We start from the raw sequence: 12,300 nt of genomic DNA on the forward strand, positions 1-12,300 counted from the left end.
TTTCCTCACCATAGATGCATACTGTATAATCACCACATTCATGGTTCGATTACCAGAGGAACATTTTTTTATTATAATATTATATGCTATGTATTATATATTAGAATTAGTGCTGTCAAAAATATCGCGTTATAAACGATAACGCAAATCAATTTTAACAGCGTCATTTTTTTATTGCGAGATAAATGTTCTTTGTGACCTAGTGCACTTGTAGTTTTTTATCAGCTGTGGCCACTGCTGGTAACATAAGAAAAACTACAGGATCTGGTTGTAAACCAGAAACAAAACAATTGGCACGCCCCACGCATGTGTTTGGTCTTGCCTGCTTGGTAGCTGTGAAAGAGTAGGTTACCAGTTTGTATGGATGTCAAGTGCGAAACGCCGAAATGGATGCGAAGAAGATTCTGAATGGAAAGTTTAGTTTCAAAAAGTTGCCCGATGGGTCGACTGACAAGCTCAAAGTTATCTGTGTATATTGTCGGTGTGAACTGAATTATCACCATAGCACATCCAGTCTGAAATACTACTTGATGGCCAAACACACAGCTAATGCAAATTCTCCGCCGCGTCCTTGTCAAAACGAGGCGAACATGGATGGCTTTCGACAGAGGCATATGGATGCTATTATGTTCAAAGGAAAGAAAGGAAGAAACAAAGGAAAGTTTAAGCCATGGTAAATTCAAGGGACATTTAGAATAGATATAAATGTGCGATTAATTTGCAATTAATCGCGAGTTAACTATGACATTCATGAGATTAATCGCGATTAAATATTTTAATCGATTGACAGCACTAATTATAATGCATATTTTATAACTTTATATTTCAAGAATTACTCTTATTTCATTTTTATATACTTATATTTTTTGAGAACATTCGTTTCTCTTATTCTCATCGTTACTCTTCTTGTATAAATTTTATGTGTATGGTTAACCTGCTGCTGCAACAAAAGAATTTCCCAAATTGGGATCAATAAGATCACCACCTGACCAATGGTGACGAAAGAACTGGGTCCCCGGGTGCCGGTCGGATGGCAGCCCACCGCTCCTGGTCTGCCGCGGAGGAAGGACGACCAGGATAGGTGGAGGAAAAATTTCACCAGTGCATGGCGTGTGTGTGCATGTGGATGTGTTGTGTGACCAATAAAGGGGATTGTCCCTCAGATTCTTCTTCTTCTTCTTCTTCTAAAGTAAAAGTCTAAGTCTAAGTCCAAGTTTTCATTATTTTCTTTCTCTGTTCCTGTATTTCCTGTTTCTCTTATGCCGTCCACCTATCAAAACACATCATATTTCATAGGTCCATCATGTGTTTGATAAATCTTTATTTGCAAAGTAACTTAACTAGAACTGTCAGAGAAATGTAGTGAGTAAAAAGTACAACATTTCCATCTTGGAGTTTAAGTATTAAATGGCTTGAAATGGAAATTCTTAAGTACCAGAATTGTGTACTTCAGTACAGTACTTGAGTAAATGTAATACTTTACACTCTACTGCTGGAGTCAGGCTAACATGTAGATCATCATGTCAGTGTAACAACCTGATGCTCACGCAGTGGCATTGATAATATGCACAATGACTTGTTTGCTGTGCATTTTTATTTTTAGCAACCATGATCAATGTGAGAAGACATATAAAACTGTCAACTCCTGTTTTGGAAAAAAAAAAAAAAAAAAAAAAAAACTGAAAACATACAGCTTTCAAAAAATTTGTCTTTCATTATAAAAAAGAGGAGGGTACTGTGTAACTCCATTGTGAATATATTGGATCTGTTGTGCAGCAATCGTGGTCCTCATCAAAATGGCCATTAATCTTTCAAAGAAATACGAACCAGAGGATCTCTTTTGCACTTATTCTGAAAATAACACAAATTAGTAATCCTCCTTTTAACACAATTTGTTTAAAGCAATAAGCATATCAACACATTTACTGACAGAGATAAAACACAGGAAAAGATATATGTAATGTAAAGATACCCCTTCTAGGGCCAATATGCAATTCTGGCTTGTTTGGGCTTTCTCCCAATGGCAATCTCCCACATGTTCTTTTTATGAAGGGAAGAGAGATGGGGGCAACGTTTCGGCAACGGCAAGTATCCGACACGGGGTCAATATGTGGTGTGTTCCAAAGATGCTGTGTAAATTCTGTAATGTACTAGAATGAGTGTTTTCTGATATCCACATGCCTCAACTATGAAGTTCCATTTTCTGCATCACTTTAAATTCACCTATACATCTTGTAGGAAACTGTTTAATATTATACATTGGAAATGCCACGTCGCACTGCAGTGGCGAACATTATGTGCTAACTACATAGCGTCATCAACTAAACATTGGTTGTAGCATGGGGGAGTGTGTTTCATGTTGGATGCTTTTCTTTGTTTTCAAAAGACGTCGACTGAAAGTTTCACATTTGACATTTGATATGGAACACAATATACATGGACTGGATGGATGGAAGGCATGGAAATCCACTGGTACTATTTAACCACAAGCTTACACAGACTGGTTCAAATAATTCTGCCGTACACACACGCTACCCCTGCACTCAGTGTTCAGGCTTCTTACATGAAAGTAGCTGTCAGGTTTGACTAACTCTGGTCCAAACCTTCATCTGGACTGGATTTACATATCTTCATGATCTTCTTCATGCTCCCAATCAGACTGAAAAACACAAGTGGACTATGACAGGATGGAAGATTAGCATATTCCCAAAAGGGAAGCTAGTCTTGGCCTCTTTCAACCACAAAGGAATAACCATGACATGGAAACTAAATCGGAGTTTTCAAAGGGTGGAGAGGGAAGCAAAGTGAGACAAAACAAAGTGAAACAATGACATCACCTCCAAAAGAAGAAGTAGTTCTCTCTGGTTGTCAGCAGAGAAAAAAATGTTTTAGAAAAGTTTTTCTTTTTCCAGTCAACCATTTGCTCCTCTTTTCCTCTTGTTATATCATTGTCCCTCCATCTTGATAGGGTCAGGGGTGGAACAAGGGTGAGATGGCAGCCGGGGTACGGCTGTGGGTCACAGGGTGAGCTTGCAGTGACATAGTTCTTTGTACATTTGCCTCCTCAGTCGGGGCATATCCTGCTGGCCAAAACTGAACGGCTGCCCTAGTGCCAGACACTTGCAGTACTGCAAAATGGTGGAAGGGAAATGAGGAAAAAACAAAAAACAAGTTATTGACCAGCAGGAACAACAAATGAACACCACATCTGTAATTCACATTCACACTGCATAACACAAGTCAGTAGGTGTGTGTTCCTATGATACTAAGCTATCAGCTTCATAAGTGATCAGCATGCTTGATGCTACTGCAAGACAGCCTCCAGCCACTCACTGGAGTAAGATGGCTGACGCAGACAACATATACTGTAAGTGCAGTAGAAACAGTCCTTTAGGAACAGACAGCCTACTTCCCCAAATAGGCAGTATTGGTTCAATTAACAAAACACACATGATGTAGAGAAAAAGCTTACAGTCTCAAAACCACATCCTATGCCGTCTTTCTGAGACTCCCACGATGGATGAACAAATGTTTGTGAATGAAGCACTGAGATATCAATCCAATTAATCATGCAGCCCTAACGGTATTAACAATCATATCTGTTTATAGGTCCAGTGTGTAGGATTTAGCAGCATTAAGCGGTGAGGTTACTGATTGCAACCGACACCCCATCGCCTCACCATCTTCTATGGTGGGCTCTGAACACATGAAAGGCACTCTCTCGTTTGGTTTGTCTGCTCTGGGCTACTACAGAAACATAGCAGTGCAACATGGTGGACTCTGTGGAAGAGGAACTGCGCCCCCCGACATCATCAAGAGGTCATTTGAAGGAAAATAAAACACAATGGGCTCTATTTTCGACTCTGCTGCCAGCAGGGCGCAAAGTCAGGTCCGATGGGGCGTGGTTTTTCGTACACTGCGCTGCTGGCGCATCTCCTCCCCCTCTCGTCTCAATCCCACCCAGCGGCGCAAATAGGGAGGGGAGATGGCATGGAGTAGGTTTGACACAGCCGAGTCAAATTTTCACCAATCACAGCAGCTCCTTGCCTCACCTTTAAGAACGCTGCTGGCGAGGCACATGGCAAGTTTTGAAGATGACTGAGACCGCACAGGAAAGTGTCCGACGCCCAAACTTCTCCCAGGAGGAGACTGATGTCACTCATGTCTCATGACATCTGTTTGTATTACTTTGCACACCCGTTTGTATATACTGTTTATTTTTTCTCAGTATATATATATATTAGCATATATATATTGTTTTATATTCTGTTCTATATTTTGTGGTATATTTTGTTTATATATATATATTCTCAATATAAATATTTTGTTTTTATATTTGCTTTATATATATATATATATATATATATATATATATATATATATATATATATATATATATATATATATATATATATATATATATATAGTTCTCTCTCTTTTCTAATTTTATTCTAATGTTATTCTTCTTTATTCTTGTAAGGAGCACTGCAACAAAAACGATTTCCCCTCGGGGATAAAAGGATTTCTGATTCTGATGTCTAAATATGAGGTCCTTAGATGGTAAATCCTCGGCCTCCTCCTCATCCTCCTCAAAGCAATGACTTACTCCATCTTTGTGGATAACGTTAAGCATTACAATGATAACATTTGTATTTGGAATGAAATGACGTGGGTATTAGCGGACAACAATCATCACTTATGTTTTTTCCATGTGTCTGTCTCTCTCTGTTTCACGAGTGCTTTGAGATAGATGCAGTATATATGCTCTGTAGGATGTCACAGCTGTTTCTGGTTGGCACAGCGACATTAACTGATTAGTTTGCATCCCAGTTTCAACTGTGTACAATCGGTCAGGGTGAGTGACCATTATGCGTGCCGAACGCACTTGTAATGTGGTCAGATGAGATACTGATCAAAATATAGGTCTGACTGTATGTGCTGACTGTGCCCATTTCTCTTTTCTACCCCTACCCCTTAGCCCTACCCCTTGTCCCTTGCCCCTTGAAACGGAGTGCCAAGGGGTAGTAAGTCAAGGGGTAGTAAGTCAACCCCTCCGAATTGGGACACCCCTTCGACAATCGCGTACATCATCAGTAGTCGCCGCTGCCTCTTACGTAGGCAGATGCGACAAGCTAATGCTACCGTCACATTCGATTTGTGTATGACATTCCTGCATGTTGTATCCCACAACGCTATCAATGTAACTGAATACCAGCAGCGAGGTTGCCAAAGTTATTATTGATAACGTTATCACTGCAGATTATCAGGCTGCCCACAGAGCACCGCTAGTGGCATTCAGCCTGGCAACGGTAACCACGTAACTGAAGCCTTGACTACTATCGATTTTTTTCGGGGGGTTTTTTTACGAGGAAAATGACCACTACACATTGAAACAACCTTAAAATAGACAATAAAGTGGTTTTCGTACATTTTAAAACTTCATTCATGGAGAAAATACCGGTCTTGCAAGGCATTCTGAGAAATCTGTCGTACCCCTCCGTTTGGAGTGTGCCTCGGAAAAATCTCCGTTTGGAGGGGTATATAGCCCTACCACTTCCCCCTACCCCTCCGTCATAATGGGAATTGGGACACCCCTACCCCTCCACGTGAATGCGCAAAACGGAGGGGTAGGGCCAAGGGGGAGGGCCAAGGGGTGAAATGGGATTCAGCCTTAGACAGCTGCATTGAATCGTGGCTGTTGCTAATTATTGATCGCAGTGTGCGTTTGATGACTGACCGAGCACTGCTGAAAACACCGTTAAAACCACGCTGCCATCTTGTTGAAGGCGTGATATATGGCGTCATCAACCACGTTTTCAGTGGACAGCCGTTATCACCTAGCAGCCACCCATCCAGAGGGGTGTCCCCCTGAAAGACTGTAGGGATGCTAGAATTCGTCAGGATGAAAGAGTCATGTGCCGACCCGGGGAAAGTGGCACATATGTTTGTCACCAGGCAATTTGATCACCAGACATCCCTGTTTCACCTGTGTACATTCGGTCAGGTTGAGTGACCATCACACGTGCCAAATGCGCTTGCAATGTGGTCAGATGAGATACGGATCAAAATATATAAATTTAGGTGTGACTGTATGTGCTGACTCAGATAGTTGCTTTGAATTACGGCTGCTGCTAATTATTAATCGCATTGAAATGCCAGACACTGTGGAAACCTGACTGTGAGGTGTTGGTGAACTGAGCACAGGACTCCACTGGTTTCCGAAAATCCACTTGCCCGGCGGTGCGGCGTTGGCGCACAGACTTGAGCAGGTCTGGGGAGCGAGCTTTCCAGCACACTTTTATGCCGCCGGCGCAGACCAAAATGGTCGAAAATCCCAATGCGCCAAGTGTATATGGTGTATCTAGCTTTCATATTTTAGCTTTGATTTTTTTTAATATATCTTTATAGTTTCATTTTTATTTTTTCACACAATCACATTTTTCTGTTGCTTTTCACTGTTAAGTTGCTTTCACAAGTGACTTTCCCCAGTGTGGGATCAATGAAGTTTATCCTAATGAAGAGAGTAAAGGAATCTCACCTGTAGCACAAAGGCCCCACAGTCACTGTCATTGTTTTGACGACCCACATTCTGCAACACACATTCGACAATGCATTAGAATTCCCAATATAACTATTGAAATGCATATTTAACTCAATGATGTATCTATGACTTGCAGCAACAGCCTGTTGCCCAAGAGTGATCATCAATGTTCATTATTTTTTTATCTTAATCATTGTGAAATGAGTAACCTGAATCTGTGTCAAAGTCAAAAGCAACAAACAAAACATGTCACCATTTTGAAAAACCCTTTCCATCCCGTCAAAAATTCTTGTTGGTCTTTTTTGATGGCCTCCGCTTGCAGATATTTGAAAATGTGCTGGAAACAACAAACAACATAAGATTCAATTAAATTACTACAGCAATAAATCAAAGTAACACATGTCAAAGGCTCCTGTGCTTTATTTTACCACATTATTCTTTGTTTCTGGGAAAAAAAGGAAAAAAACAAAACAAAAAGAAAAGTTAGAAATAATGACAATTAACAAATAGTGCACAGTATAAAGTGTTCATTTTAATACTCCATACATATCCATAAACTAATTCAGGGCTTCTCAAAGTCCAGGCCTCATTCTAGATCTGGACTGAACGGTTAGTCAACCTGGACCCCAACTAAGTTATGGACAACTGTTGAAATTCCAGTTTCAGTTTTTCTTTATGCCTGAGTTTGGCCCTAAGGATTTCATTTTTGAGTCGTTGCAGGCTAATGAGCCCTGCAATTTTGCAAGACTGTCCTCCACCCACTGGTGGACGTTGTGGGTCTTGGGTTTGTGATGTTTTAGTTCCGTTCTATAGTACGGAAGTAGGAAGACAATATTGTGGTCATAAAAATCAAGCGGTGGCTGGGTACTGGAGATGTATGCATCACTAATACTTTCATTACATAAGTCCAGTGTGTTCCCCTCCTTGTCGAGATGTCCAGATATTGTTAGAATGACACCTGTGCCCTGGGAGGTTGTCAGAGAATCATTAAGCTCGTCCACTGGATGTGACCTGGTTTGGCCAAGAGTTGTATTGACTCCCAAAGAAAGTATTTTGGTTTGCTTCCTGAGAGCCTGCAGAGGAGTTTTTTTTTTTTTTTTTTTTTTTTTTTTGCTGTTGAGGTAAGGACTCATTCACTGATACTTCAACTGTGGGTTTTACATTGAGCACTGACTGCCCCCTTGATGGAGGTCTGAGAGCTTTTGCTAGTCAAGTATCCTATGGAAATTTTGGATTTTCCAGGTTTTTTAGGGGTCTATTTACAATGATATGCCCATGAAAATGACCTAAATTTTGTAAGACAGTGAAAATATTAAACAATAATAGGATAATCAGGCCTGAATAAATTGTATTTTCTATTTTAAAATCTGGACCCCACAGTGTCTTTTTTTTCTGGCCCTTGGACAGATGTAGGTGAGTAGCCTCCCCGTTATGAATAAGCTACAACACGTCACGAAGTGTTATATGGTCTATTTTAATTTGATTCGATGAATTTTGCATTGATCAATAAAATTGTTAGTGATGTTGAACATACAGTGTAGCTGGAGATCATTCACAGTGATCCTGTCCCAGATGAATGTGGCTTATTTCATTATTGTCGACATTGTTGTCACGGCAACTACTGGAGAGAATACTCTGTGTTGTTACTGCCAAGGTCACACATTAAGGTTACAGAGAATTTGTTATCAGCTCCTAAATAGAAGATACACAATGTCTTTCATCTTCTCTCGTGCACAATTTGTACAATTAGTGTACATGTAGTTGGAAATAAATATGGACTAACTGAGCCTTATCTGCCTCAGATTTGTGCGGCTCAATCAAGAGATGTTAAGTTAATTAATTGATTAAACGTTACTTTATCGCCAATTGTTCCGAACCTCTGACTCTGAATAAAAATCAGGTGCAGACCTATGAGAAATAAGTCTGAGAACCCCTGAATTAAACCCACTACAACCAGAACAACTATTACAGCAGTGGGGACAGTGCACAGTAATGTGCACTGCTTGCCTTGCAAAAACTAGACTAATACTACACAAAGATGGGACCTTGTGCCAACAGTGTTGTCCAAGTTATGAAATGTTAAGTCTATTCAGTAAAAGATGTCACACAAGTGACACACTGACTTGTATATTATCCCCCAATAAAGCAATGCCCAGTTCAGTATCTGATACTGTATCAGGGTCAAAAGTACTGTATATGAACCAAAATGGCAATGGCGCTTGCTAACTATTTAGTCATTAGAGACTACACATTGCCCAGCCCATTAGCCATCACATCACATAAGTTACATGACAGCAGTCTACCTACTGGATAGAAATCTTGTCTGTAGGTCACATTGCAACATTCCATTCACAGAGTGTCTCTCATGGCTTTTATATTTATTTAATTTACTTATCTTTTTTAAATAATAAATGTAATAATCTACTAGTGTAAAGGCTTGGTGTGGCTGTCCAATCCTACCTTTGGGCAGCGTCTGTTGAGGGTCCGCTGAGAGTCAAAGTAAGTGATGGCTCGACGAGGAATGTCAACACTGATCAGTGACCAGTGGACCTCCAGGTGGATGGGGATCAATAACAGATCCTTCTGAAAGATGTCAACCTGAAGAGAGGAAGGGACAAAATAGTAAAAGGAGGGGATAGGCTTGATAGAATAATTCCAGGCCACCTCCTACCCACTCAAAGTACGGAATAAGTGGAATCAGCATTGTTTCACTTCCATTGTTTGCAGTTTAAAGCCACCTAATGAACACCAGGGGTTTGTGGACATATAAAAATAGCTTCACCACAGGAATCAGAAACTTAAACATGAACCACAAAGGGACTGCGCTCTTGTCTTCACTAGAACACAGAAAAATGTTGTCATGAGCTAGGCAACACAAACAACAAGGCCACCAGATGATGACAACACCTCACAGCTGGACCTAGAACTGGAGTTGGAGTCAGAGCCAGAGCTTTTATGTAAGAAGAATATTGATGTGGCTCTCATTCAAGACTTACAATTCACACAAAAGACTGCTACATGTTAAATGGGAAACTAGCACCTTTTCAGGAATCTATTTCATAACATTCTCAACAACTAATTGGCGCTTAAAGCTGTAGTAGGTAACTTGTATAATGTAATTTTTTGTCATATTTGCTAAAACTGTCCCTATGCCCAGACAGCAGTACATGAAACATGTAATCTGTGGGGGGGGAGGCTCCATTGTTCCCACCTACTGTGATTTCCAAGAATCCACTGCGCCCGACACAAAACAACCAATCAGAGCCAGAGGAGCGTCTGAGGGAGTGTCTGACATCTGTCAATCACTACTCACACATGTTGCGAACCGCCCCGTCCCTCCGCTCATGCTGCCAGCTGCCGCTCAGTCAAACAGCTCTGTGAGTGGCGTCAGCAGGCTAGTGAAAGCTATGGCGGAGCAACAGCCACCCGGAGAAACTGCCCATACTGCTGCTGCTAACAACAGCATATACGGCTAAGACAACAAATAACCATAAAGCTAATATGGGGATTGTTACAGTAACACTCTGCAGCGTGTCTGGCATGTTAGCGACTGTGATGTAGTGGCTGGGCAGAGTTAGCTTGTTTCCGATGCTAAGGCTAACATTACTGGTTGTCATGGCAGCCGCGCAGATGCCACAGGGAGGAGGGGCTTGGAGGGAGGGCATGAGTGCAGCAGAGAGGGAGGGGGAGTGACGTGGAACTTGTGTTGGTTCAAATTTTCAGGCTAAGTCTGCTCTCTTCTCGATCTTACCTACTGCAGCTTTAAAGACTGTCGGGCCTTGCTTTCTCAGGTCACAAGCTGAAAGAAGTCTATGTTAACCTTCAGTCCAATCATCGCCGATATACTAGTCAAGGAGAGGAGCATTTAGGTTATACCAAATTATGGTATTGCCACACCTCAATATGGCACAACATTCATATACCTCAACCCTGATTCCAAGAAAGGAGGGATGCTGAGTAAACAGAATGTGTTCCCGAGCTCATGTACTAATATCCTTTACACAATTGTATTTGTGGTGAACTTCAGTTCAGTATAGTAATTATTAGGTTTGCTAACTGATGTAAACTGCTTAGCAAATATGGGCTCTCTGTTAGCAGGGATGGGACATGTCTGCTTTTGTAGGCCCACTTTGTGATTCAAACTGACAAGATGGTTACATATTTATATAGAACAAATCCTAAGATCTGAACTTGAACAACAGAAGAAGAAGAATCAGAGGGACAATCCCCTTTATTAGTCACACAACAACTACATGCATGCATCACACGCCATGCAGATTTTTGTCTGACCAAACAATTTCACTGAAAAACAGTTCTTCCAAGTGTGGGAAGGTTCTGACAGCCACTTACATTTTTCGTCCACCGTTTGACTCCTTCATAGCCTTTTGTCCTTAGCTTATCATAAAAGAAGCTGTTGAAAAAGTGAACCTGAGGAAGAAAACAGACAAGAGTATAAATTGCAGCAGATGACAGAAAATAGTTGTCATGAGGAGTGATGCTGCAAGTGTCCACTTTATCATATGTGATCAAACATGTCATCATTATGGACCCATCAATGCCTAATGATGAGCATTTTAAAAGTGAATTAAAAAGGTGAACAATGAAATAATATAATGTGTGGCACAAAAATGATGTTTCATGAAATAACAAACTTATTTTAGTTCTAATTTACAATTTATTCAACACATCAATTGAGAATCGGTTGTACGGCTAAGTGTAAGTCAAAAACTGTGTTGTTGTTTACTGTCATTGTAATAATACCCTGGACACACCCGATCTCGTCTGATCTCAGAAGCTAAGCAGGGTTGGGCCTTGTTAGTACTTGGTTGGGAGACTGCCTGGCAACACCAGGTACTGTTTAGGCAGCAAAGTGGCCCATGAGCAAATTCAGAAAAACAACAAAAGAAACTAAGAAATACAAAGGAAAAAATGACATTTTCTGTATTGTGACAGATACAGTGACAAATAACAAATAACATCTGTGTAAATATTGCCATTTAGATCACAGGGAATCTTTTACGAGCAGGGCGACAAGGGACATTGGCTCCTTGGCCATCAGCTGAAAAGTAGGACAGCTTCATGTTTAATTCTGGAAATGCAGATAGGTTTTAGCAAAAGTGCTTGGAGCTTGCCTTTCCCCATATGATTTTGGAGGACCAAACTTTTCCAATGTTCATGGACTCCTTAATTTGTTTGGCATTCTCTTCAAATTCCCCTGAAGTAGTTATCTCTTTCGATTAGTGCTGTCAAAAAAATATTGCGTTATTAATGTGTTAACGCAAATGAATTTTAATGGCAGATTTTTTTTCATCACGAGATTAACGCTCTTTGTGACCTAGTGAACTTGTAGTTTTTTATAAGCTGTGCTAGTAACGTAAGAAAAACTACAGGATCCAGTTGTAAACCGGAAACAAAACAATAGTCACACCCCACAAACTTGTTGCCCGATGGGTCGACTGACAAGACCAAAGTTATCTGTGTGTATTGTCGGTGTGCACTGAATGATAACCGTAGCACATCCAGTCTGAAATACCACTTGATGGCCAAACACACAGCGAATGTGAATTCTCTGCCACCTCCTTGTCAAATCCAGGCGACAATGGATGGCTTTTGACAGAGGCATATGGATGCTGTTATGTTCAAAGGAGTCCTAGTTTACAATGATGTGCACTTTGTAACTTTATTTTGGATCACCCTGTTTTGATCCCTTAGAAAGAGTTGTTGAAGGGGCTTTTTTAGTAAGTTGTTAGTAAGTTACT

The 12,300-nt window shown here is 40.7% G+C and overlaps 1 protein-coding gene across 1 annotated transcript in view; it reads right to left on the reverse strand.

The window, feature by feature from the left end:
* Window positions 1-1,304: 1,304 nt before the first annotated feature.
* The window catches only part of senp3b (SUMO specific peptidase 3b), a 36,912-nt gene continuing 25,916 nt past the window's right edge, over window positions 1,305-12,300 (reverse strand). Inside the window, exons 8-12 of the mRNA XM_070993089.1 lie at window positions 10,892-10,969; window positions 9,002-9,139; window positions 6,795-6,878; window positions 6,539-6,589; window positions 1,305-3,128 (exon numbers count right to left, since the gene is read on the reverse strand). Coding sequence (XP_070849190.1) covers window positions 3,018-3,128; window positions 6,539-6,589; window positions 6,795-6,878; window positions 9,002-9,139; window positions 10,892-10,969 — 462 coding nt within the window. The 3' untranslated portion in view covers window positions 1,305-3,017. The remainder of the gene's footprint in view (window positions 3,129-6,538; window positions 6,590-6,794; window positions 6,879-9,001; window positions 9,140-10,891; window positions 10,970-12,300) is intronic.

Source organism: Chaetodon trifascialis, chromosome 23 (assembly GCF_039877785.1).
Source record: "Chaetodon trifascialis isolate fChaTrf1 chromosome 23, fChaTrf1.hap1, whole genome shotgun sequence".
NCBI classification, from domain to species: domain Eukaryota; kingdom Metazoa; phylum Chordata; class Actinopteri; order Chaetodontiformes; family Chaetodontidae; genus Chaetodon; species Chaetodon trifascialis.